This window comes from Alosa sapidissima, chromosome 10, assembly GCF_018492685.1.
Source record: "Alosa sapidissima isolate fAloSap1 chromosome 10, fAloSap1.pri, whole genome shotgun sequence".
Classification (NCBI taxonomy): domain Eukaryota; kingdom Metazoa; phylum Chordata; class Actinopteri; order Clupeiformes; family Clupeidae; genus Alosa; species Alosa sapidissima.
Window position 1 is genome coordinate 6,379,196 of NC_055966.1, and position 27,736 is coordinate 6,406,931.

General features: G+C 43.3%; 1 protein-coding gene across 4 annotated transcripts; it reads left to right on the forward strand.

Moving 5' to 3' along the window:
- Positions 1-401: 401 nt before the first annotated feature.
- spire1b (spire-type actin nucleation factor 1b) lies at positions 402-27,599 on the forward strand. Of its 4 annotated transcripts, none has more exons than XM_042107857.1 (17): positions 402-866; positions 3,478-3,509; positions 11,060-11,299; positions 13,116-13,241; positions 15,358-15,432; positions 15,811-15,975; positions 16,784-16,870; positions 17,164-17,293; positions 18,319-18,360; positions 20,276-20,436; positions 20,631-20,724; positions 20,848-20,990; positions 22,937-23,074; positions 23,282-23,352; positions 23,458-23,485; positions 23,712-23,866; positions 24,309-27,599. In XM_042107857.1, exons 1-17 carry the CDS (start codon positions 518-520, stop codon positions 24,565-24,567), a joined length of 2,295 nt encoding a protein of 764 aa, XP_041963791.1. In that variant the 5' UTR covers positions 402-517; the 3' UTR covers positions 24,568-27,599. The 4 variants fall into 4 exon arrangements, with proteins under 4 accessions (XP_041963791.1, XP_041963790.1, XP_041963792.1 ...); XM_042107856.1 differs by lacking the exon at positions 18,319-18,360 and adding an exon at positions 19,516-19,563; XM_042107858.1 differs by lacking the exon at positions 18,319-18,360.
- Positions 27,600-27,736: the final 137 nt, after the last annotated feature.

Here is a 27,736-nt window from a genome sequence, read left to right on the forward strand (position 1 = left end):
ATTTCAGGTGTAAGACAATGTGCAGATCTCCTGAATGCATAGAAACATGTAATTTGACATCAAAGGCTACCACATATAGCCTAGGTTTCTATTATTTTTTGCTTTCAATTTAGGGAAATGTTAGAATGCAATTAATGCAATGCAATGCAATGTAGACATTCAATTGCAATGCAATGTACAAATTCATTTGTAGGGTAGGCTATTCACTAAAAATAGGACTTATTTTAATTGTGCCTGTGTGCAAAACTGGACCTTAACCTTTCAGTCCCTTTGCTCCACAAGCCACAACGTAGGAAATATGTCTAGCTTTAAGACCATGCAAGCTGAGCTCGTCATATGACTATTGTGTATACGAAACCACTGCAAGGCGTGGAGCTGGTCATTGAATGGTAGTGCTGTTGCGAGGGGAGGTGACTGCATCTCTCTCAATGACAGATTGCAGCAGTGCCTGTTTATTTTGGTTTTCGCTTCTCTTCTTCGCACCCTTGACCCCTCTCTTAGTAGATAGGATGAGAGGATGGCGAAATGCCGAGAGACAAACGAGGAGAAGCTGATGGATTCTGCGGTCCATCAGGATCGCAGGGATCAAGCGACTCCAGCGCATCCCAAAATGGATAGTGAGGATGAGAGCAACGAGCTGTCACTGGAGGAGATTCTGAAGCTTTACAATCAGCCGATAAACGAAGAGCAGGCTTGGGCTGTCTGCTATCAATGCTGCAGGTCTTTGGCGCAGGGACACAAGGGGAGAAATTCCAAATCGGCCGGTGCTGTAGCAGTGGGCAGTGCGAGAAGGATTGACGGTCCTGCTGATGTGAGAATCTATAAAGATGGTGTTATCAGATTGCAACATCATGGCACTGGTCCAGGTAAATTCCTTATGTAATAATACTGTCTGACAACAACAAAAACGGCTTATTATTTCCATTAGACATTTTGGAGTGGGTTGTCTCGATATCAAGTTTAAAGGGTTGTGATCCATTTTCACTGATGTTAAGACTGCATGAAATCCTTTACTCGAAGGCTTTTGGGGTAGCTTCTAGTTTTGCCACTTAATGCAATCATGCATCACAACATGGGCATCGAAATATCTTGGCTCGTAATGGAGCAAAATCGTTGTCTCATGCTAATGCCATATTGGTGTATCCAGAATTATGCAATATGAGTAACTGGGCCTACCAGCGGATGACAACAGAGGCTATTGGCCATGCGTCTGACTGTAAAGGGATTTACTGGATAGCTTCAAGATGGCAACGCATGTGTGGATATGTGGAACTGTCTTTAGAGTAGGGTGATGTGGCCAGAGGTGTTGGAGAGAGAACGCCCTGTTGTCATCCCAAACAGAGGCTGTGTTGTGTCTGTGAATATAACATAATCCAACTCACTTTTAAGAATGCTCAGGTATTGTCATTTTGAACATTGAATGTGTTAGTTCTCATTACACATCTGTGCCAGTGAGAATTGTGTTGAAGTGGTCTACTTTTGGTATTTATACCACTAAAAAAAACATATTTGTAAGTATTGTTAATATCCTACTGGCCAGTTTGTTGAGAATTATTGTACACAATATGTTGTGTATATTGTAACTTTTGAATTTGGAATGGATTGGAATTCTACTTTCACACAATATGGACCACGTGACACCACTAAGCATTTAGCAGGAGACTTGAAAGGGTGGTGACAGTCTTGCTTTGTCATTGTGTTGACATTATCTCATGTAATGCTCAAAAGACTCAGCTAGACCGGTGTCTTGGCAATGGTTTTGTATTCCTTGGGTGTGTCTGTGAGCTGAGTATACAAATTAGTTGTGCTACTTCCTCATGCCTTAGCAGTAATGAGGATTATAACTTGTTTGTGGAGATGCATGCTTCTTGTTCATTGTTCATCGAATTCATCAAATTGTTGTTTGTTGATTGTTCATCAAATTCATGGACCACTGCAACCCCATAAAAAATGCTCCTTTTGACCTGATATAGGAGCGGTCATTCAGCCTTCTCATACACCAGGGTTCAGCCCGCGGGCTTTAAAGTGTTTCTTGCTTTTCAACATTGTGCACGCAGCTTGCTACCTAAATGAAGGCTGTTTTTGTCTGTTCTTTGGAGTGGTTGACAGAATTTGTGCCACAAGAATGTGTTCAGCCTTGCACAACCAGGTGCTGTGTGCCATATAGACAGGTGGTGACCTCCTCGAACCAAAAGAAATTAAAGTTCAATGTCTTACAAGCCATGATGCTTTTTATCTGGCATTAGCAGGACTGTGCCTTATGGCGCCTAGTCAGACTTTGCCTAACAGGACAAGTACATCCAACACAAAACTATTTCCATCTCTGTTTCTTAGGTCTGTGACATACTTCCTTGCACCTCCAGATAGAAGTCCATGGGCAGTGGTACATTAGTGAATTTCCCCTGGGGATCAATAAAGTATCTATCTATCTATCTATCTATCTATCTATCTATCTATCTGTCTAATTGGAGATGCAGAATCAGGTGGCCTGGGATGAGGGTTTTTAGGATGGAAATTGGTGGGAAGTTGATAGCATTACTAGCTTACTCCCCAAACACTTCCATTACTTATACTTGTTTGTGTGCTAAGGCCCTTGTGTATTGAGTTAGACATTTTGGGAAGACGGTGAAGCATCTCCATATTGGAGCACTTGGGCATAATGCTTTTATTTCACCAGACTGGCATTTCTGTACGGAAGGCCATTAAAATGTTTTCATTCAGGCACGGAACTGGGTTCCCTTCACTCATTTACAATGAAGCCATTTGTTCCCACTGAGTGGTGATGGACACTGGTCTGTGTTGTTCCGCTGTAGTCAAAACAGATGGTTCAAATGGTTCTGTTGGCCATACAGAACCATATTAAAGTTAAGACCAGTGCACAAAATATGTTGTAGCTGACATGCCTATAGGTTTGTGGTGGATGGTTTGACAATTGTCAATGAGAGAAAATGTGGACATCCTTTAGATTGACCTACTCAGAATACAATCCCATTTGTGGTTGCAGAGAAAGGTGTTGCTCTGTTCACAAAGGACTATAGTAGAGGCATGAGTACCAGTTAGTAGAGCAACCAGAGCAGATGGAACACCCACTTTCTTGAATTTCCCCTAGGGATCAATAAAGTATATCTATCTATCTATCTATCTATCTATCTATCTATCTATCTATCTATATTTGTTGGCCTACTTTTAGAATAAAGTGTCATTCTAATGATAATTCCAATGGAAATATAGAGATTCACTGAGCATTCACAGATGCATTGATCTGTTAATTGATCTACTGTACTGTAGATGTCCCTGAAGTCTTTTCATTTCTGATTTAATAAAGGAAGTGTGTCTCCAAAAATACACACATCTCCTTTACTCCTTTATAATAAACTGAGCCACTGCTGGCCTGGCCGTTGCATAATACTCATATGGTTGGTGTGTGTACTGTTCCCTGTTCTTCCCCAACTTACTTTTGGGTTCTCTTTTCCACAGAAACCTTTGCCTCACCTTGCACATCCAAACAGGTGAGTGGTTCTCTCTCTCTCTCTCTCTCTCTCTCTCTCTTCTGGTATGGAACTGCAGGGCCAAAAGTCAGCATGTTCTGTCCACTCACCTCCGTAACACATACATGTTACATTATATAAAGTGTAAGCTTTTATTTAGATTGTAATGGAAATAGACACTTCATAATGGGCGTGGGAATTGGCAGAAAGACTTTTTTAATCTTCATCATAATCATAATCATAATTTACTGAATATGTGTAGCTCTCTAGATTTGAGGAGATGCAGTACTGTACACATATTTGATTGTAAGAGTAAAAGTGTGATATCGCTTTTATACAAATCTACATGTGTACTCGATGGCCTCAGATTCCAATTACGGTACACCTCACACTGACATCATCACTTGTGCCTCTTCAAGCACATACATTAATAGAGAGTGTAAATTGGGTTCTGCCACTTATCTTAGCAAGCACAATGAAAATGTCACTTTGAGTTTCTCCTCTTTGATGTCAGTGGCTGTTGACATTTAAAAGCCCAATTAGAGTGGAGTAGTAATGGTTTCCCTGCTGAGATTACCGCATGCATTCCAGGCGTCCCCCTTGTCCAGACAGGTTTACCACAGGGTCAGTAGTTACCCCTCCGAGAGAACAACACGTCATTTTCAAATGATTTGCAATCAAATGCTGTTCTAGTGATGGAAGAACTAATTATTTGTACTTTGTCGGTGTCAGACATTTTTATTCTGGATCAGTGCTAAACGTGCGTCTGCCTGACTGGAGTGAGTGGTTGTTGTGTGGTTGGCTGAGCGAGTGTGGGTGATTTGGAGTGAGGTGGGTGGGTGGGCGCGCTCTGGGATCAGTCCTGCATGGTTGCTGTGGGAGGCCTGGAGAGGCATGAGTGCCAGTTAGTAGAGCAACCAGAGCAGATGGAACACCCACTAACACACTCACATGATCAGGCACACACACACACACACACACACACAAACAAATCTACACTACACTTGCCATTCTTACACCCACATAACACACATACAGTGGAGTGCAGAAAGTCTGCATGGTAATAATGCACACTTGAAACACATTTAACACACAATCACTCTCTTACTCTGGCTCACACACACACACACAGACACACACACACACACACACACACACACACACACACACACACACACACACACACACACACACACAGTTAAATGGTGCATGGCCCACCCCTGAGAGAATGAGAGAATCTGAGACAAATCCTGGTTAAGCAGCTTTTCAGCAGAGATGAGTTCTCACGGTGGATTGGTGAAGGAAATTCTGAAACTCGGTCAAGGAGTAGGAAGTGTGGATGTGGGATCATCACCAGCACTATTCAGAATTGCTAACATTCATGATTACCCGTGCTTGTTTTGGCCCATACACCCTCTAGTAAGGAAATTAAAAATTACAGATCAAAAGATTGTGTGTGTGTGTGTGTGTGTGTGTGTGTGTGTGTGTGTGTGTGTGTGTGTGTGTGTGTGTGTGTGTGTGTGTGTGTGCATGTGCATGTGCGTATGCGTATGCGTGTGCATGTGTGTGTGTCCCAATTTTCCTTCCCGTTCCCTGGAAAGCTGTCTACTTTTCTTGGGGTGTCATTCATTCATGCTTCACCAAAGGGAAAGGATTCTATTGTTTCAATAATGAGACACTTAACACCTATTTAGATTTTATAATAGACCAGAGACTCTCCACTATCCATCCAGCAGTGAAATATAATCCTCATAGCACTGCATTGCTATTAGATCAGCAAACAGCTATTGGTGAGGACAGTCATAGTAAAGTTGCCTTCAGTATGAAATGGTGAACACTTTTGACATGTACTGTAAGTGGAATTGATCAACACTCTTCATTGCTACAGTATGTAACACTTATTGGTTACCTGATTACCTGCATGGGATGTGCTTGCTGATTCATGCAGCAGATCTAAACAGCGATAGAGGTTTCTTAGTGACCAGAGTCTGAAGGAAATGAGTGAAAGAGCATGATGAGTCACTTTAGCCTGCTGTGAGAGAGAGGCCTTTGGTCCATCAAGACAGAGCAGTTTGGTCCAACCTGAGAATGCAGTTTGGAGCGCCCCAGTATTTTTTGGCTGCTAGAGAGGCGGCACAGTGGGATCACCCCCTTTAGTGGGGAATGAAATGTGCAGACATGATGGTTTTCATGCTCTGCTTAACCTGACAGGAGGATATGAGTGATTGCTCTGTGAGGCTCATGACACATGGTTATGCATTGCAGGTTTTTCAAAGAAAACTAGAGAGACAGAGAGTGTGCATGTGTGCATCTGTGTGTTAAAGAGAGAGAGAGAGAGAGAGAGAGAGGGAGAGGTGTCACTGTCAGCAATGGAGAAGCTGCCACACCCTTAGAGTCCAACCCTGAGCGAGACATCTTGTTGTGTCATCAGTTCCCTTAATTGACCAGACCAAACAAACTACCTGTCTCAGTCACGGCGAGAGAAGAGATGATTTAGCGAGTGGGAAACGCATCTCAGGATTGACCTTCTAGAATCTTCTTGACTGGTGCCTTTTATCTCTGGCCCTCCTGTCATTTGGACTTTAGCTGCAGTCTATTGTTAGGATTAGAGCAAAACATGGCAGATCTCTCCCTGTGTTTTGGCTTGGTGTGGAACTCAACACACTCCTAATGATCTGGATGGCATCATCAAAGGGCCTTTAGTCTCGTGCTGTTTCTTTTCCCTCTCGTGGTGGATTACGTCTCATTACTTTCCACCTCTTCTCTGTCACCTTTAACTTTGCCACAGCTTGTGATTCGCTTAGAGGAAGACTTTGAAGTGGAGATGACCTTCAAATGACCAGATTGAATGAGATTGAGATGTAAAAAAGGACATTCACCGAAATAATGACATATCAGGACATGTCAACTCATAGCTAGAAAAACATAGTTTTTCATGACGTATTTGTCTGTATCTTTCCATGTTCTGGAAAAGTTTGTGTGTGTGTTTGTGTGTGTGTGTGTGTGTGTGTGTGTGTGTGTGTGTGTGTGTGTGTGTGTGTGTGTGTGTGTGTGTGTGTGTGTGTGTGTGCGTGCGTGCATGTGTGTGCATATGTGCAAGTGAGCTGGTGTGTGTGTGCTTAGGGTTTCATTTGTGACATTTAATATAACTCTCATAAGGGCCTGTTCATGTCTACCAACTTGTCAGTACTGAGACAAACATGAATAAGCACAACAAATCACATAAAATTAAACTTTAAATCTTTTTATTGAGAGCTATTTTGATTTGTTCTGATCTTCAGAGCTATTAATGTTAAATTAGATTTCATAACCTAAGGAAACATAATTTCAGATTCAAAACATAACTACCCCCTCTGTCCATCCTTCGTGAAGTCCACCCTACTCCATAATAACCCCCATGATTACTGCTGCAGGTCACCTCCGTTTGACAGGGAGGTCAAGATGATTTTTCTCTGGATGAAATGGGCAACTGTTCAGTCTTTATGACATAGGGCACATCAAAGGGCAATGAACGCTGGGGCAGACAAAGCTGCCATTATTGCCCTGCCCTTCGTGGGGGGGTTGGAGGGGGGGCATGACTGCAAGCATAAGCAGACCTCTTCCCTCAGAAAGCTCTCCGCCTCTTTGTGCTCCTGGCTTGGGTTTCCAAGGTGAGCGAGTCGCAGTCTATCAGGGGACAAAACCAAAGTTTATTTCCAACTGATTCATTTCCTGCTTCAGCTCTTAGGTTAAGGAGCCTTGGAATATTTGAGCCATGCTCCAAATATTTGTTAGGTGGGCTTTTGAAAAGTGTCCCTCTTCAGATTCTGTGCCAGAATATAGCCTACTGGTCTCAGATTAACCTTGGTGGTCTAACTTGTATTTTGTATTTATGCAGTGATGTGAAAGAAACTCTATATTGAAAGAACAATCATTTTTGAGAGATGTTTGAGAGATGTGTAAGACTTTAGCATCACAGATCAGGTGGCATTAAAGAGGGAATAAACACTAGACATGATTTGACCAGACAGACATGGGGGAGGAAGAGGCTTATATCTGTGCGTATATATATTTATTGTGAGTGTTTATTTATGTCTATTGTCCTGGATCTGGAGATCTGCCCAGTGGCAGGAGAATTCTCTAACTTGATTATGTAACAAGCATGGCTGCAGTCAGCAAGGGTAGCAGAGCAGTGTCATGTTGCTAACCAGACACTTATTCATTTGACTGGGGACAGCACTGTTCTAACTAGTACAGTATGGCCAGATGTCTTGGCAGGATTAAAGCTGATGGTGCACAAGGCAACTTTTTGAGCATTCCAGTGTTCCTGATTATTGTTGGTCGGGCACATTCCCACTGACTGGTCAACATTTTTAACCATCAGTAGACAAAGCACTTCAATCATCTGTAAGCAAATTGCTATGATCATCCACTCAGGACATATGAAACCGTGGTTGCTCAGCAACATGGCTGAAAAAGTTACCCCGTGTATTATAGGCTGATGATACACAAGGCAACTTTTTGAGCAGTTTTGCTGAGCAATGTTCCTAAATATTGCAATGCTGACACAATCCCAAATTTTCAGATTTTCATGATCATCCAAGGTTATGTGGTTGCCCAGCAACATTGCCCAAAAATGTGCCCCTTTACAGCAGAAATTGAATGTACATGTTTTTTCTGTTTTCATTAAAGAACTTATTTTATAAAGTAATATAACTCAGATGGACAAAATAGCCATCATTATTTTCATTCTAAAAAAATAATGTTGAGTAGAGCATTCAAATAAACTAAATTTCCAATATGTATAACCTCAGGATATTAGTTTGATCCTGTTATGTACAACACACAAGGATACCGCTGTGTCATTTATACTTATGTAATGGTACATTGATAGGAATTAACACCAGAAAAATTCTTGATGGAGAATTGGTCTGGGGCCGTAACCATAGACTGGCTAACACCAAACCAATGCTCAATTGAGACACTATCAGTTCAATTTTGCCTCTGCCTGTCATTGTATAAAAACTACTCAGTAACGGATACACAGTTGTGATTGGTTCATGGGATTTCTGTGATTTTGGAAAATCGGTGGGAGAGTTGAGAGACGGATCTGCCAAAGCAAATTTGGATGTGCTCTGAGATTAGTTTCATTCCCAAGCTATGCATTTTCAATTCATCCAGGAAATGTTTTATTTTGAAATACAGTACATGGAGTATGTAAGAGAGTAAGATTAAGATGAGTGATACTGTGAAAAAGGGGCCTGAGGTGGCCCTGTGGTGATGTAGCAGAGCAGGAGTCTGTTTCCTTTGGTGCGCTTTAGAAACCCCCACATCTTGTGGCAGGAATTCCTCAGACTTTGGCAGACTCTGATGTTTTTCCCCACTCAACTTGTTTTAAGCCTAAAGCCTCTCTTTTGTCTTTTTTTGCCACGTCCCCTTTCCCCCAGTCACAAGCTTTAGAACAAGATTTGGACAAATAATTGGAAGCTGGGTAATGTTTCTGTCCCTTTGCTCAGTAAAACAGCACTTAGAGCTGACCCTGAATTGCGCTGTACTGGCTTCCTTGAAAAGTTCATGATATTTAATTTAAAACAACTCTAAGTATGAGTACATGGCACTTTCCAGACTTTTTACGTTGATCAGACCCAGACTCTGTGATTTTCTATAAACTCAGTATACTCACCCATGCCCCACTTGTCGTAATGCTATCCCATGTTTGGGATGGAGGGTGTCATTCCTATCATTAAATAGTATGCCTACTGGTCTGTAAAAGTATGCAGTGACATGCTGGGTCTCTGTAGAACAGGTCAGGTGACAGACACAGTGAACTGGCTTTATGTTGGTGTGGTGCATCAGCTGAAGGGTGAAGTGGACAGCGTTTTAACAATTTCCATTTATTGTTATAATACATTCATTGTTATTATGTTATAATACTATACTATGTTCACGCAGTATGGTATTACAAACCATGCTGGAACCTGGTCATGTTTTTCCATAATGATGGAGTCTGAAGCTACAGATTGTATGTGTAGTAACCAGAGCTCCGGCTGGTCCCTCAGGCTACCAGGTTCCCAGGTATGGAGGAACAATTAAGGATCAGGACTTTCTCACGGCAGGTTGTAGTTCCCTCAGACACGTTTGATGTCTGGCTTGTTGTGAAACTGGGTCTTCAAAGGGAGGGTCACTGTGCATTCACGTTTCCATTCACAGTCAAATCTTTGTACATTGCCAAGGGATTCAGCTTTTATTTAGGTCAGGCTCCTAACAATACATGCATTTTGCATGGTCTAATTACCTTAAGGACAGCTATTTGCCTTATCTGACAACACAGACTGCGATAGCACAACTAATCTGTGTCATTTGTCTTGCCCAGATTAAGACTGTTGGAAGGTAAACTTTACTCCCCAACTCCCTCATTTAAAACAGAACCGGGATACAGGTTGGGGTTCTCAGCTTGAGCCCTGAGCTCTGATTGTGGGCCTCCTCTGAGAAGAAAATAGCATTACAGCTACACAGCCAAGGAGTATTATAATGAATGAAGGAAACACAAAATTGATGAGGATGAAATCTTTTACAAATTACTTTGAAAGTATTTGTTATTACCACCAACAGAGTTTGTGTAAAGCCTGCATGCTTACCTAAGAAGTTAGCATCTTTTGATTAGTGTATAGACTTACAGTAATTTTGTCAGATAGCAGATCCCTTGAAGCCAACATTCACTATTCTGTGTGTATGTGCACAACAGTAAACGCTGGCCTCAGAAGCTCTAGCAGCCTGGGCTCATGGGCTGTGATGGTATTGTGCACGGCTCAGGGAACATGCTCATGAATGGCTCTGCGTTCACAGTACCACAGCTGTCAGCCACGCGCACTGCACTGCTCAGAGATGAAGATTACATTACATAACCGCCACACAAATCCATCCCTTTATTTTTGCTTGGCAGAACATGAACATGTGGATTTAAGACGCTGTAAACCATTTACTTGTATTGTCCTTTCATTCATCTTTGTCTGCCAATTATCTTTTCTGTGTTTAATGGGTGGTGCTCATTGTGGGCAATAAACGTGGGTGACACGGACTGCCTTACAAATACACTTCATAATGGCAGTTTAGAGGAAGCGATTATGATATGATCCATTTTTATAATATTAAACAATGTTATCCGTGTCTTTGTTATCAAACAACAGCATCATGTTGACTGTTCCCTAGATACATTTGAATAGATTTAGTCTCAGTCTATTTTGGTTTCACATTTGTGTATTGAATTGTAGTGTATCATTTGAATCCACTGTTTTGGTGTAGGCCTTTGTGCAATGTACAGTAGTATTCTTTAACTGTATTTGTGTTGTTTTTGCGTTTGTACATATTGTATGCCTATGAGAGTTAGTGTGTTTGTGCAGGGGTCCTTGTGTGTGTGTGTGTGTGTGTGTGTGTGTGTGTGTGTGTGTGTGTGTGTGTGTGTGTGTGTGTGTGTGTGTGTGTGTTCATGTCTTAATGTGCATCTGGGCCTGTGTATGTTTTGTTGAATATGTATGTTTCTTTGTGCGTGTGTGTGTGTGTGTGTGTGTGTGTGTGTGTGTGTGTGTGTGTAGGTGATTGAGTCTCTGGGCATCATGATCTACAAGGCTCTAGACTATGGCCTGAAGGAGAACGAGGAGCGAGAGCTGAGCCCTCCGCTGGAGAAGCTCATCGACCTCATGACCAACATGGCCGACGCCGAGAGGGACACCTGCCCTGACGAGGGCTACGAGGCCACCGAGGAAGAGGATGAGGAAGGTGATGATGACCCTACACTGGCCTGCAGTGTCCGAAGCTATCGAGAAATCCTGAAGGTATTTCCCTCTCTTACATGTTGCATTTCTGTATCGTTCCTTTCATATTGCAGTGACTGAAGATGTCTTTGTTGGCTATTAAAATATCTACACCCAATATGTACAGTCTTTTTGTGTATATAGAAGATGACAAAATGTAAAGAACGCAGTGTGTACACTTTATTGTAGCCTAGGTGTACTGTTGGCACACCGTAAAGTAGAGAATTGAGGTGTAGTCAGTAGTGAACTGGTGAGGCTGTGAACTGCAGAGTCTCCATTAGTTTCCATTACTTCCCTATCAGTTTGTTCAGTTAGCAATTAATGAAAGTCTCCCAAAGGGTTGTGGTGGGGGTGAGTAGGGCAGACACTCCAGTAGGAAGCAGCGTGTGACTCCACTGATCAAGCTGCAGCGGGTCCTAAGATGAACCAGCCAGTCTGTTACATAAGCAGCAGCATCAGACGCGCAGTGCAGTGCAGTGCAGTGTAGAGAATGGAGGCTACAGAGACTCTAATCTTTTGCACTGCGTGATTTCCTCCCTGCAGCACGGGGACAACTAGTGAGACAAAAGTACAGTAGGAGGTGGCAGACAGACTGCGGTAGCCGGACTACAGTGGAATGACTGATCATGACTGACTCTTCTCTATTATTGTGTTATATGCTCCAAATGTAAAGCACTTTGAGCTGCAGTCTGTGTATGAAAGGTGCTATACAAATAAAGATTATTATTATTATTATTATTATTATTATTATTATTATTATTATTAATATTATTATTATTATTATAGTGACCTTAGTGTTGTGGTGGTTTCATTCCCACATCCCCACACACACCTTTGTTCTTTTGCATGTATTGTTCCTGGAATTCTTTGTCTCATTTGTTTGCTAATACCTTTATATTTGTGTAGGCCACTTCCTTCTCGCCTATACTCACACAAAAAAAACATGCATATACACACACACAAACACACACACACACACACACACACACACACACACACACACACACACACACACACATACACACACACACACGCACACTAAAGATGTATACTAATCCACTGTTTCTTTACATTATTAATCTTACCCAAACCATTTTCCAAACTCAGATTTTGGTTTCAGTTTATTTAAAATCCAGGTTCACTCACCAATCAAAGCTAATCCACATCAAACCGATTATGGATTATGCTAGACGGGGATGTGGAAATTTGGATGTGGAGATTTTGAACTCCACCAAACCAGGGCTTTTGCTGATTAGATCATTCCAGTTAATGGAGAATGACTTGTGCCAGAACTCAAGTGGAGCATGAGTCAGAGTGCCGTCTGTTCAGGCTCAGGAAGCGAAGAGAAGAGAAGCGAGAGAAGAGAAGAGAAGAGAAGAGAAGAGAAGTGAAACGAGAGAAGGGAAGAGATGAGAATGCATGATTTGTTTCTAAGTGCTGTTCTCACACCTCCGACGGCCACATGCCGCTACCTTCATATGGGCCTACCTGTTGCTCCTGGCACTGGTGAGGCTAGTGCAGGGAGGGGGCAGTGCGGCTGAACAGAAAGGGTGTATGATGTTTTTGTGAAAGGATGTAACCTTTTGCTACTTTTTCTCTCACACTTTTCATTCTCAAACACTCTTACTTTCTTTCTCCTTCTCCCTTTCCTACCTCTCCCTCTTTCTTTCTTTCTTTCTTTCTTTCTTTCTCTCATTTCTATCTCTCTGTCTTTCTTTCTTTCTCTCATCCTTATCCCTGTCTTTCTTTCTTTCTTTCTTTCTTTCTTTCTTTCTTTCTTTCTTCTCTCTCGTTCTCTCTCTCTCATTCTCTCTCTCTCTCTCTTATCCCCCTGTAGATGTGCTCCTCCCACCTCCCGAGTCCCTCCGATGCTCCTGCTCACTACCAGGCGGTGTGTCGCGCCCTCTACACAGAAACCAGAGAGTTGCGCACCTTCCTGGAGAAGATCCACAGCGCCAGAGAGGTGAGGGGGCTCTGGTGGGATCCATCCTCACTAGTCTGAACACATGATCATTGGTCACCAAGATCTCTCCAATGCAGTCAGAGCCCCACTGGCCAGCAATTTACTCTAACAAAGGATTGAGTCAGAGATGTTTTTAAGTTGAAACATGGCTATCAGATGCACAAAAAGTTGCTATTGCATGCGAGACACATTGATAAAGAGAGAGCCCAGTCACATTGCCTTGGAAAGGTGAGCCTCATTGGCCTCAGCAGGAGTCTACAGCCAATCTGCTTGTGAATCTGCTCAATCATTTTACACAGCAGCACAAAGCTGCATAGCATCTGTAATGTACTGGGTGACTGCCTGTACCAGCTGAAGAGCACACACAGTATCTATTGTATAATGATGAAGGAGATTTATTTAAAAAATAATTAAATAATGAAATGTTATTTTCTCACACATCTTCATTGGAGAGACATTGTAACAGCTTACTTAAGTAGCTGCACTATCTTTCATCAGAAAAACAAAGGAAAAACAGATGGGAAGACAACCTCATTTGCGTTATATTTTTACCCATAATTGCTCACAGTTTGAGTTTATCCAAACTGCTGCAAGAGTGGGAGTGCTTTGCAGAGAGTGCTTCCCCTAAGGGGCTGCGCTCTGCGTACACTTTGCCTTCCTCCACCATCCGTTTGCATGAAGCCAAAGATTTCACTCATTATATAATTCTCTGTTACAAAAGAGATCGGATTCTTCTTACAAGGCAGTGCGTAAGGAGATTACGTTAATAGGGAGAGAAAATGTCGGTCTGAGGAACGCGGATTTAAGGGGGCTGCAGATTGACAAAGCGCTGATGTACATTGTGATCCGACTGTGTGGAGGGAGTCAGGTGACTGATCTGGGATCAGCAGGGGTAGAGGGGGGATGTGGGAATGGAGTCAGATTACAGATTATAGCCTTCAGCAATTAGTGTTATCATGAGATGGGGTGAAGTTTGTAGGTCAAGGTTTAAGCTCTGTGTATGTTCATGTTGTTGATAAACTTTGCATCAAGACCTGTTAATTTGGCTGCTGTAAATTTAGATGGATACGTGTGTATACACAGGAAGTATTTTATTTATCTTATCCTATAAACACATGCATGAATGCTCTCTCTCTCTCTCTCTCACACACACACACACATACACACACACATACACACACGCACACACACACACACACATACACACACACACACACACACACACACACACACACACACACACACACACACACACACACACACACACACAGCACATCTGCAGCTCTCTCTGGTGGTGCTGTCCTCTCCCTCGGGGAGGTTTGTGTGTCAGTGCTGCAAAACAGGCCTTTTATTTCATAACAAAAGAGGCAACAGAGGGTGGCTGTGACGGAGCTATAATTGTACCTGCATTACTGAGGCACTCTGTGTGCCCGGACAGGAACACATGCCCTCTGCCCAGAGCCCAGCGTAAATCTGCTGCCCGTGATTTGCTGTGTGGTCAGGAGGGCACCGCATGTTCATGTGTGATAGTAAACACATGTAAACACATAAAACAAAACAAAAACAAACAAAAAAATGTGCCAGGGAGTATAAATATTTGGTGTGTCTCTATTGCTGTCAGCATGAAAGAAACAAATCTGAAGTGAACACATTAGGTGATGATCGGATAATATTGTTATTCACAATCACAGACACATGCAATTGATGTACTGTAGCCTATTGCTCATTGTAGACAGTGTGAGAATGTTGCATTGAAACAGAGGTTTTGTAGACTGATTATCAGCTGCTGACAGGCAGCGTTGGTGCTATGACTGGATCTTCACATTAGTCACCGCTTTCAACTATTGAAATAAGCAGAAGGTCTGTGAGCCACCTTATTTCTGGGGAGAGACTAGTGTAGCTACTACTGTATTCGTTTCATGGATGAAATTCTGGTGAAATGATCAATTTATCACTGATTGACTAGCAGTCTTTTTGTTGTTAAAAGGTAGCTCTTACAAATTGTTGTTAAAAGTAAAACACCTCTCTCTCTCTCTCTCTCTCTCTCTCTCTCTCTCTCTCTCTCTCACACCCCCCCTTTCTATGTGACCATCTATTTGTCATCCCCCACCTCCAGAACCTGCGTAAAATCGAGGGCGATGCCGTGGACGACCCTGGCCGAGAGTTGACCGACCTGCAGAACGCTGACTGGGTGAGGGGCCTGTCACCGCCACCTCATACCTGTCTGTGCTGCCTTGTGACCAAACCAGACTCAGCTCAGCCAAGCTCCTTATCCCACTGACTCTCAGTTACATATGGGCGCCACACATACGCCACTCTGTACCACAGCATTGACATTTCCCCATTAGTCACTGGTATTAGCTGGATTTAAATGTTTTCTCGGCATTCCCACATTCTCCTCCCAGCTAATCTATAGGTACGAAGGGTATTTTTCACAAACATTTTTTTCCCCTTGTGTAATCGTCCCCAGAGCTGTTTGAGCTTATTTGCTTGTATCTGAGTCCTGGGGGCCATTTGGTCGGTGTGTCCGGCTGCTGTGTTCTGACCGCGGGGTTTCTCCTGTGCGTAGGCTTGTTTCTGGGTGCAGGTGATGAGGGACCTGAGGCACGGCGTGAAGCTGAAGAAGGTGCAGGAGCGCCAGTACAACCCGCTGCCCTTCGAGTTCCAGCTCACGCCCTACGAGATGCTCATGGACGACATCCGCTTCAAGCGCTACAAGCTGCGCAAGGTCATGGTGAGTCAATATAGGAATATGTTTCTTTTTGAAGTTCTAAAGAAACCTGACAAGTTCAGGGCCTTAAAATGACTGTTTGGCAAGTTCTACTGCTTGCTAATGGAAGTATTGTAACAAGTACAATGCTAAACCCTCAATATGAAGTTCTAGAGGAATATTTACATTTACTTGATATTCATTGAACATATTGTCTTAGAATTATGTAATACAATTGATAAACTTGTTTGCATTGTCACTCCACCCAAGTGTAAACAAACTGGAAATACCAGAAGATGTTTTAAGTGTCATGTGCTGGTTGGAGAGGGATTAGTGTTGTTTGCAGATGAATTAAAGGAGTACACTGTGAGCCCTGGGGCTCTTCCTGAAACTCATACATCTCACTATACAACACCTTCTACACCAATGTTTTAGGAACTACAATGATAAGATATACTGTAATGACCTATAATGATAAAGTCAATCACTTTTTTGTATTTTTGCAACATGGTTTCAATGATCAATCTTGATTCCATGAACCTGCATGAAAGAATTTTCTAAGTAGCCTCTTGTGGTAGAGGAGGGGAGTTGAAATTGCTCTTAGAGAAACAAATGTTTCCCATTATTAATCAACTTTCTTAAAGCATTACTGGTCTTTTTTAATGTTTCATTCCTGATGGGAAATGGTGTCAGAAAACTCTAACCGTTTTCAGTTGCTTGATTCTAAAACCTTGGTTGGACAGTCTATAAAAGAATTCAAACACGTTATGTTCCTATCTATTGGTTGTTTGTCCAAATAAAATGGAGCCGTCCCATTTGTGTGTCCTTGCAGGTGAATGGAGACATTCCTCCACGGCTAAAGAAAAGTGCCCATGAGGTCATCTTGGACTTTATTCGCTCGAGACCACCTCTCAATCCTGTGAGTGACTTCCTGCTGTAACCAGTGATTTAAAACAGTCTCTTAATCAGAGTAGGTTATAGGGATGTGAGGTAATTAATTAGTTAAGTATTAAATTCATAAAGTGGTTCAGTGCACAGTGAATTTAAATGTGAAAGAAAAAACGCATCTCAAGAGGCTTATTTGTTTACCAAATGGCATGCCAAGAGCTGCTCAACCAGCTGCATAATGAGCTACTAATAACGGGTCCCTCTGAATGATTCCCTGCCTCTCGGTGCCTCCCCTGGTTCTCTTCCCTACCTGCCTGGCTGCAGGTGGCGGCTCGGAAGCTGAAGCCTGTGACAGAGCGTCCTCCAAGCCTCCACGAGAGGATCCTGGAGGGGATCAAGTCTGAGAGGAAGCTGAGGCCTGTGTCTCCAGACATGATCCGCAGGAGCAGACTAGGTGAGAGGACCACTCTCTCTCTTCTCTCTCTTCTCTCTCTTCTCTCTCTCTCTCTCTCTCTCTCTCTCTCTCTCTTCTGTTACATCCCTTCTTCTTCTTCTTCTTGCTCTTCTCGTTGCTCCGTTACACGCATATATACACCACAATCATACCCATACTGTACATAGACTTAAACACATAGAGACATAAACAAACAAAAACAGATAGAGTATATTCCATACATGCTTAGAGAAAAATGCACAATATGAAACACGAAGCCACTGCACTCACGACATCCCTTATTCTGGCACATAGCGCTATCATGCGGCTGTGTCCTAATCACACGCCTGCACACTTCTCCTGCCATCATCGGCACGCCCGCATGCCAAAGCTCCATTAAGACTCAATTCAGTTTGAGCAGCAATGAAGCCTCCGCAGTCTGGCCTGACCTTTGCTCTGGTTGCAGGCAGCGTGCCACTGGAGAGCTGGCTGCCCTAGCAGCACTGGCGCTGAGCACAGCTGGCAACATGGAGGGCTCCGATGGCTCTCCATGTCACAGAGACGCTCTCTCCTGACCGCGATGCAGCTACCTCCTCACTGCATCACGCTCCTCATGCACCTCCGTATCTGGGCATGCTCCAAATACACTCACTAGGACACATATAGCCAGCCCAACATTTCTTTGTATTGCTGAATTTCTCATTTTCACTTAATTCAGTATTGAATGTGTGTTGGGTGAAATGTAAGTTAGATACATGTGAGAATCGTTGTTTTGCATGGTGACTGGAAGCAATAAGGAGTGTGATGTGTCCAGATCCTGGTGGTGTCCACTCCTCTATTGCTTCACTGCAGAGGAAATGTCCTACCGCTTCTGTTTCTCATACTTCAGCACAGACAATAACACATTCTTCAGGGAAGGCTGTTATTTCATTAAAACTGTGGCAGAGACAAGTAGCTCTGCAAGCAGTCTGCATTTTACTCCGTTTTCTTGCCTGACCACTAAGTCCTCTGTTGATGTTTTTAACCGCCTGCCTGTTTTCCTGCAGCTATTAGGCCGCTTAGCATGTCACAGAGTTTTGACACGTCAGGTAAATAGCTGAGAGGCTGCCTGGCTACAGGTTTTCTGTTGTGGTTTTGTGATGGTTTTTGTTGTAACCTGTTGTGCAGTGGTTGGACATCCACATTTTGCATTTCATGCTTCTTCAGTCAGTTCTGGTAACATTCCAGTTGCTATGGGTTGGGTAATGAATATGTCATCATCTCTAAAAGTTCACACTACACTTTCTGGGAGTTTCAAGACTAATGTTTTGGTTTCAGTTATATTAATTATATATTTCAGTTACATAATTCACTATGATATTTACATTTAGGGAGGCATTGATCCTCAGTTGGATTCCTCATCTGGAATGTTGCCATGTTCAGACTTTGATATCATCTTCAACTTTGATACTGATATACCCCCATATTTTAAGATCTTCATCATTTGGAAATATGTCATGTGTGTTCAGCTCAAGCAACCATAGCAATTGTATACAAAGTGATATAAAATGACGAAGAGGGAGAGTTCATGCATGTAAAGAAAGGTGAACACTACAGCTTGTTGTTGCAGCCATTTTCTACATAGTTTGCATGCTCATATAGAATTTAATCATTTGTTTCCAGAACAGTCACTAACTGGAAGCCTTTGAAGGTCCTTGCACCATTCCTTAGTTTCTGTTCCAAAAATAAGCCCAGTGGAGTGTGCTAGCTGGCTGTGGACTTTCATCGCAGGCCTTCACTCTCACACAGAGAGGCCTTTCATCTTGGCAAATGAGACTGCAGAATTTAATCTGAGGAGCTAATGGAGTCAGTTTAACACGCCTGCCACAAATCCACAGCTACGTACGCAGAGGCCCCGAGACACCTTTTGCAGGTCCACTGAAAGACTCGTCTATTTTCTATAGTATTCAATTTCCAAACACGTTGCTTTTTTATGCAGCTGAAAATAATTATGATGCAGACAAAATGGCAGCTGCAAGACTGTGTGTGATTTCTGAAAGACTGAAATATTGTTATGCTTTTCACCACCAGTGCTAAAGATAGGTAGAGGCGCAGAATACATAATGGCTTTCATGGCTGTCAGACAGGCTGTGTTACTCTCCTAAGCGGCCAGGTGTCAGTATTCCAATATGCTGTACTGCAGCTGGAGAAAATCCCTTCTGGAAAAAGCTTCTTTCATCTCACACAGAGGTGTTCCTTTATAGGTGCAGGGAAAAGCATCAGCTCCCCACAGGACCTGTTATGCAGACCAGGTACTGTACTGCAGTCAAGCTGCGTGCCTGCGTGTCCGAGCCTGCCTCTCACTGCCCCCTGCCGAGGCCTATCTGTGTGTGTCCATCTGTCTACTCCGCTCTAATAAAGCCACTAGGTATTCAGGAACGCAACTGTTGGTCTGTAGGTAAAGCCAAAGCTCATTAACATGGCAATTTTTTTGCTCAAACTGGCAAAGACTTTCATGTTTTTATCCTCCACTGAATATGGAATAGATGAAAGAATGTGAACAGGGTGGTGGGAACGAAATTAAAGAAATAAGAAATTTCAGTACAAACGCAGGTCTTGACTAACACTTTCTGCTGTGCGTTTGCCATAAGTCAGACTCCATGCTTTGGCTCCCTCACACCGTTTCCAGTCATTTTCCTCTCACCCACGTGCTGGTTTTCTCTATATATTCTGTTGTTTTCTATATATATTCTGTTGTTTTCTCTATATATTCTGTTGTTTTCTATATATTCTGTTGTTTTCTATATATATTCTGTTGTTTTCTCTATATATTCTGTTGTTTTCTCTATATTCTGTTGTTTTCTCTATATTCTGTTGTTTTCTCTATATTCTGTTGTTTTCTATATATTCTGTTGTTTTCTCTATATATTCTGTTGTTTTCTATATATTCTGTTGTTTTCCAGTTTATGTTTGTTTGTGACTGGATGCATGTGTGTGTGTGATTATCTGCCTGTGGCTGTGCAGATACATCCTCCCCTGATGGTGCGAGGAAGGCCGCCAGCACGCTCTCTCTGGCCAATGGCGTGCCACCGCATCAGAACGGCAGTGCTGGATCTCAGGGCCTCTTTCAGAGGAGGAGGCTTCAAGCCCCCACACTGTCCGAGCTGGATAGCTCCGACTCCGACGTGAGTATTCAAGGGCCGAGAGTATGTGCTTATATGTGGATATGTATTTATTTGTGTGTGGGTGTGTGTATGTGTGTGGAGACCCTGCTTGTATGTCCAGTGGTCACGTTTTTTTTTTTGGTCCTGTCCTCCGGGTGTTCATTAGCAGTCTGTGTCCACAAGCATGTGAGATTTTGTCCTTTCTGTGGCCCCAGGACGAGACGGTGGGTCGGAGATCTGCCAGCAGCTCCAGCATTGCAACGTCAGTGGTGGACGACACGTCTCCCGAAACTGCCCTGGGAAAGAAAAGTGAGTTTGCCTTAGTGGCCTCAGTGGACGGCAGGTTTGACCACACAGGGTTTTGCTGTGCTGTGAACCACTGGCTGACCATTCTGGCATGGTTTTGATGAGTGCTCTGCACGTTCTTCCCAGCGCCGCCCATGTTCCTGCCCATCTCGTCCACCCCGCAGCCAGAGCGGCGGCAGATCGCCCAGCGGAGGCACTCCATAGAGAAGGAGACGCCCACTAACGTGCGCCAGTTTATGCCTCCCACCAGGCAAAGCTCCAAGTCTCTGGTGAGTTCTTAAAGCAGTACTGAACTTGTCAAAAGATCTTTTAGTGAATTCACAAAAACATTTTGGGTTTGATTACAGAAACAAATATTTACATGATTTCCAAAATAGCTGCTGCACTTCCTGCAGAGTTCTGATGCATTCAAGTGTATGTTATCAAATTAGTATACAAACTGTAAAATGTAGAGCATGCTCTCAACACTAATGGAAAGTAAGTAATTGGTTAAAAAAAATTCAACTTGCCTAAAAAAAAGCTTTTCTCCAGCATTGCTGCCCACAGCTCTAGAGGATTACATAACTGTTACATCCTTGAGCAGAAGTTCGGTGATCTATACATTCTCCGCGCACTGCGTACATGCTGTCCTTCAGTTGGAAGAAGGTTATGTTATGCTGGATCACCATCAGCTGCTGAACTGGCTTGGTGCATCTTATGACCTCCCCCCTCTGCCAGAGCTGCTCCCTCTCACAGGACCCCCCCCCCCCATTCTTACCTGCATTTCTCCATCATGGCTGTATCTCACCTCCACTCACTTCTCCCCCCTCCCTCCACCCTCCTCCCATGTGGACCTCCTGCCCCCTCAGGTGATGTGGCTGGGCTGCCTGCTGGGGCGGATGCCCCTCCGCCTCTCTCACTCCGCCCTGCACCCCATCTGCAGCGCCCTCCCTCTGGAGGCCTTAGCTCTGGCCATGGTGGCCTCACTCGCTGCTCTATGCACTCGAGTGGACAGCTCTGGGAGGAAGGTGCCTCAGGTTTGCCTGGTCGCCATCGCAGCTTAGAGCATAGAATTGCACCAGCCCTTCCTGCTTGTAGCCAACCATTTGTTTAGCTCGTCAATTTAGCCTAGAGGGCAGTATTCACCCAGTATGGTGGGTAACACTAAACTTGACCCCATTTTCACAAAACCTGTATAAACATTTCGGTAGTTCATATCAAACCCATTTTGTAAACATATGTAACTTAATTTAATTGTCTCTCTTTTTTGTAGCTATTTATCTCCTCTTGAGACAGATGTGGTTTTGGTCACATCATGTTTGTGTGGTTTCAAGTTCAGTGTTGCTGAGTATTGGATGTTGAATGCATCCAAAGGTCAGAGCGGTGCACTAATCATTACTCAAATCAAAGCCTCAGCTTCTCAATCTTTAGCAGCAGCCGTAGCGTAGCACATTTTGACTGAATCTCATGTCAAGTGCCCACCAGATGTTCTCTCTCTCTCGAGCTAATCTTTGAGTGCAGTGTTCAAGGGATGATGATATCCATTTTTGACCTGTAATGTTAGTGAATGTAATGCTAAGGCTTCTTCATGTTGGGCGCTAACAACATCAGACACACATTAAGTGCACTAAAGTAGATGCGGTAACTAAGCATACTTTGCAAGTCTGGTCATGTTGCTAAGGGACTAGAGCACAAACACAAACAGAAGCCCTGAGGTAGTTTGGATTTGATCACTGAGCTGAACTTGGCTGAATCTGTTGAACTGCTTGACCACTATCCCACATTGTAGCACCAGGACATTCAAAAGACTCAATTTGCGGAGTGCTCCCTCACAACATCAAAAAAATGTGTCAATTTCCGGTCTCCTACAACTTAACCTTAAGGAAACAGTTTAGTGTTCGATCCTTAGGAACGCAAAGCACCCCCTCCGTATACAAGAGATCTCTTTACTCGGCCAATCACCTGGCTGTCTCTCTCAGTTGTAGGGCTTCCTGTAGTGCATGATGGAAACAGCTTGCCATCTTGCACTGGAGACGTCACCATTGTAATCCTGACAAGGGCTCTTTAGGGTTGACACTGACAGCCATTACTGATAGAGAGAAAGAGAGAGAGAGAGACAGGCCGAGTCAGGATGGACGCAGGGGTAGGGGGAAGGGTGGTGACATTTGAAACACAGTGAGAGACCTATGTCGGATGTTGCCGTGGTAACCGTGTTTATGGTTTGCGTTTCCGTCAGGAGGAGTTCTGTTACCCTGTGGAGTGCCTGGCGCTGACAGTGGAGGAGGTGATGCACATCCGGCAGGTGCTTGTCAAAGCCGAGCTGGAGAAGTTCCAGCAGTACAGGGACGTCTACAATGCTCTGAAGAAGGGAAAGGTTAGCCACAAGCTAATGTGTACATCAGTGAGAGGGTTCATAGTATTACACCTTTAAAGCGTGCCCAACACACTGGGTTCAGATCAGAAACACTCTGCAGTACAGATTCACTGTGTTCCTTTAATTATCCTAATGGACAACAGAGACAATATGTGTTGTAATCGTATATATTCTCCAGTTGACCTTTTGACCTTTTTTCTCAAAAAGCTTTGCTTCTGTTGCCGAACTAAGAGGTTCTCTTTCTTCATCTGGTCCTACACCTGCCAGTTCTGCAAAAGGTAAAGTGGTCTCCTCTTTCTCACCTCTCCACCTGCTGGCTTGCAGACTTCTCAAGATTAAGAAACCCTAACACTCCCAACCCCGTTCCCCTCTGTTTGTTTTAGGCCTGTGTGTTCCCAGTGCTGTAAGAAGGTGAGAAATTATCTCAGTTACTTCATGTATTTTTCATTAATAATGTTGTACATGTTGTTGTATCCTTTTCTTGTTCAGCTTTAGCTGGTATAGAAAAACATGGTTATATATCTATACTTTTAGGTATATACAGTTTGATAAAGATTATATCTGTCAAGCCCTCCTGGTCTCAGTCTTCACACGTGTCCCTCTGACTCCCCACTGCCTGTCTGTGTGCCCGTCTCAGATGAGGCTGCCGTCTAGGCCGTACGCCAGCCTGCCCATCTACTCTCTGGGCCCATCCACCTCCACGAGTACTGTGGCCATGGAGCCGGCCGCTCAGAAGCCCGAGAAGGCCAGCGGGAGCCCCCGCCGACACGCCATCCAGAGGACTATGTCCAGGTACCACACCTGACCCCTCACTGGTGTCATCCAGTGAAACTAAATGACAGATCTACCTCTGGCTGTGATTCTGGTTGTGTAGGGGTGCTACAACTAACACCAGGCATGTAACTGAAGCGTTCTGTTCGCTGAGTGTATGCTGCAACGATTAGCTTCCACTGTAATCAATGGAACTGGCTACCCCAGTTTGTGATGCAAACTATTTTTTACACTACAAGAACGGAGCGCTTCTGTTACGTGCCTAGTGTAGCCTGCCTGTAACATTACGATAATGATAATGAGGAGGAAGAGCAGGAAGAGGATGATGGTGGGGGTGGTGATGGTGATGATAAAGATGTATTTCTAACCTCCCATAAAGGCACAGGAGATGATCTTTTCTACCCCCTTCCTCTTTCTCTTTCTCTCCTACTGTTTCTCATTTCTTTCCCTCACCCCTGCGCAGGTTGTCAAAGAACAGTGCCAGCTCATCCAGGGACGAGGTGGAGCTGCCGAAGGAGCTCACAGAGGACTGGAGCACCATGGAGGTGTGCGTGGACTGCAAGAAATTCATCTCGGACATCATCTCCTCCAGCAAGCACAGCCTGTCGCTAGCCACCAAACGAGCCCGCTTGAAACGCAAGACCCAGTCCTTCAGCATGGCCTCGGCCTCCCCCAAGGGGGGCGAGTACAAGCCCTCTGAGAGAACTATCAACGAGGTGTAGACTGTGCACGGCTATCCCTCCCTTATTTCCACCTCAGCCCCTTTAAAATGGCTCTCAGTGTAACTGCCCTCAAGCAGCCATGTATCTCTTTCTCTCTCTCTGTCTCCCTCTCATTTTCCCTCTAAATCTATCTCTCTATCTCTCTCTGTGTAAAAGACTGGGTCCTATCTCTTTCTGTGTTTGTCTCAGTGAGTCAGTGTGTGTGTCAACAGGTTCATAGGAGAGGGCTGTGGAGGCTGGCTATTCCTCATGTGGTGTGTAGTGGGTGGCGTTGTGCACGTGGGATGTTAGTGCTTATCATCACGGAACAGCTCCTTCCAAACAGAGGAAGGCATAGCTGGTTATATATATGTTCCTTCTCCAGTGTACATAAAGAGTGCCTCATGGTCAACCTACATCCTCTCTCCTCCCTCCGCTCTGCTGGACAGCAGAGACGAGGGCGCAGAGTCCATAGGTCAGTGTGTACAGTGTGGGTGGTGCCACGCCACGCCAAACAAACCTTCCCATGATGCACCTGGTCCCTATCTGAATGTCAGCTGAGGCGTAGCATTTGGTTATCAGCTGCCCTGTGTGTCAGGGCCAAGGAAAAGCACAATTTCTTCCCACAGAGCATCAGGAGAGGATGAAAAGTCTGATGGAGGAGAAGTTTAGCTCCTGCTGTGGTCTGAGCATGGTTGCGCCTTCTTGGAGCCACTGAAGTAGAAGATAGAGTGAAGAGCAACAAATCTGAGAAGGGATCTGGAGCAGTGAAATTGTTGGTGTTTTCTACAAGTTTGACTTTTGTACAGATTTTTTGGCCAACATGTATAGTTATGTGGTCCATTTCTGAGATGGGTTTGTGATGGATATTTTTGTATGTTTTTTTAAACCTTTGGCAGATTCAGATATTCTGCATATCATTTTTGTGTTGTTTTTTTTGTTGCAGTTACTGGCTTTAGACAAAATACTGCACATTTTGCCACAAATTTGCACTTTCAAAAGCACCCCTTCCCACCCCCTAGTATTAAGATTTTGATCACGGACTAGGCATTGTCAAAACCAATACTGGCACACTCCATCATGAGATTGACATACAGTAACCATGTCAGCCATGACTAAACAGATTTCAGCCATTTACTCTCCTGGTTTGTTCTAACTCTGTCATGTTACCAGTATAGGTAAATGTCATGACAGTTCTCATAATGGCTCATGCCATGCAATATTATGTCTGTCATGGCAGTTATCCATGATAGTAACTGTGGTAACAACAATAGAAATAGTCTGTCAAATAAACAGTGTATGACATCAATGTGAACTTCCATGATAAGTCCAACAATTAAGGCCACAAATAAAATGTCTGTACTGAACAAAATACTTCAATAGTGGTAAACGTGTTAGCAATTAGGGAAAGGAAAGAAATGCTGCATATTATAAGCTACAGGTAACACTTGCTTATGTGATCCAGGGTTTGTGGATTTGTGTAAGGCAGGGGGCAGTCTAATACTGATTTTCATGTATGGTGACATTTGTGGTGCCAAAGGGACTCAATGTTTTCTTACTAATGATATAGCACAGAACTCTGTAAATACTATAGCCACCTGTCACATGTAGTTAATCACATGAATCATCTAATTGGATGCTGGTTTGAACATGTTTATATGTATAAATGTAATGTTTTGTACATTATTTTCAAAAAAACAAAATCTGTGAGACTTCCAAGCCAGTCTCATAACTGACAAAGTACTTTGAATGATTCAGTGAAATCTGCAAAGCTGCGGTGATGTCCTCAGTCAAATGCTAATAGTCTCCAAGTATGTGTTCCTAAGCTGCATACCAACAATAAACACAGTACAGTAGTCTGATTTTGTAGGAGAGCCCGTGAAATAGCCCGTACACCTTTGAATTAGTCATAATGTGCTTGCAGTATGGCCAGAAGCAGATGCTGTGCATTTCTTTGGAAATGTTGCCGTGTTTGAATGGGGTTCTTTTTGCGAGTCTATTTATCCATGGACATGCTGTTTTCCTAACCTTGGCAGGTTGATTTGTGTCACTTCATAATATAATCCTGGACGAATGAGTTCCATATAAATAATTCAGATGATTTTTGTATTCGTGACACAGGTGAACAACACTGAAAATGTTACATTTTACAATATTTAACACTCTAAATCACAGACAACAATGTAGGCAGATTTGCACTCTTTTCCCAAAAAGGCACTTACAACCTCCAGAGTTGCCTCCAAATTGCCAATCATATAATCATATGATCTGATTATTATATTAAGAAGACCCACATCACAAAAAATACTTTTGATCATTTGAAATTGTGCTAGTCGTTGGCTGCTTCTGGAGGTATAGTACAGGGACGTAAATAAATGGATAATATGCATATAACTCTTGCAAGTGTTCTAACCATTATTTTTTGTCTGACCGTGAACTATTTATATTTATTTTTAGTGTCATCATACAGGTCACTCCAACTGTATTTCATTTTAATGTACCAAAAGGAGATAACTGTTCAGACAGTGACATGAACCCATGTGAAGATATTGTTGTGTATTCAGTGAACATATAAATGGTTGCCCACATTCCTGGGCTGTGAGGCTTAGTGTTGAAGTGGTCTGACACACAGTGTCAACAGCCAGTTCATTCCTATTATGTTACCTTTCTCAGTGTAGCCTCCAGGTAGGCTGAATTTCATAAACCTTGCCAATGATTTTGCCTTAAAAACATTGCCTTCTTCGTGTCTGCATACAAAAACGTTATCATTACTAGCTGTAACAATCACAAAGGACTTTATGACTGGTATCCATGTTTTAATCCGAGGCTGTGCTCCAAGAGATGATGTTTCCAACTGATTTGAGATCTCATGGGCAGCCAAAATCCAGACAGGCTTTCCATCCATCATGTGGCAGCCATGTGCATGTCTACTGTGTAGCTTGTACTTCTGAAGTGTACCTGTGCTCTTTTGTTTGTTTGGTTTTTCAAGGTCTCAAGACATGATGATAATTATAATGATGATGACAGTAATAAATTCATGCAATACCTCTGAATGCTGAATGTTTATGTTGTGATTTGTCACAGCTTTCAAAACCCTGACCTCTTTTTTGACTTACGCCATCATGTTCAAGCAGAATATAGGGTGGGGAATATTTTCAGATTCATGTACTGTTACACATCTTGAAATCCA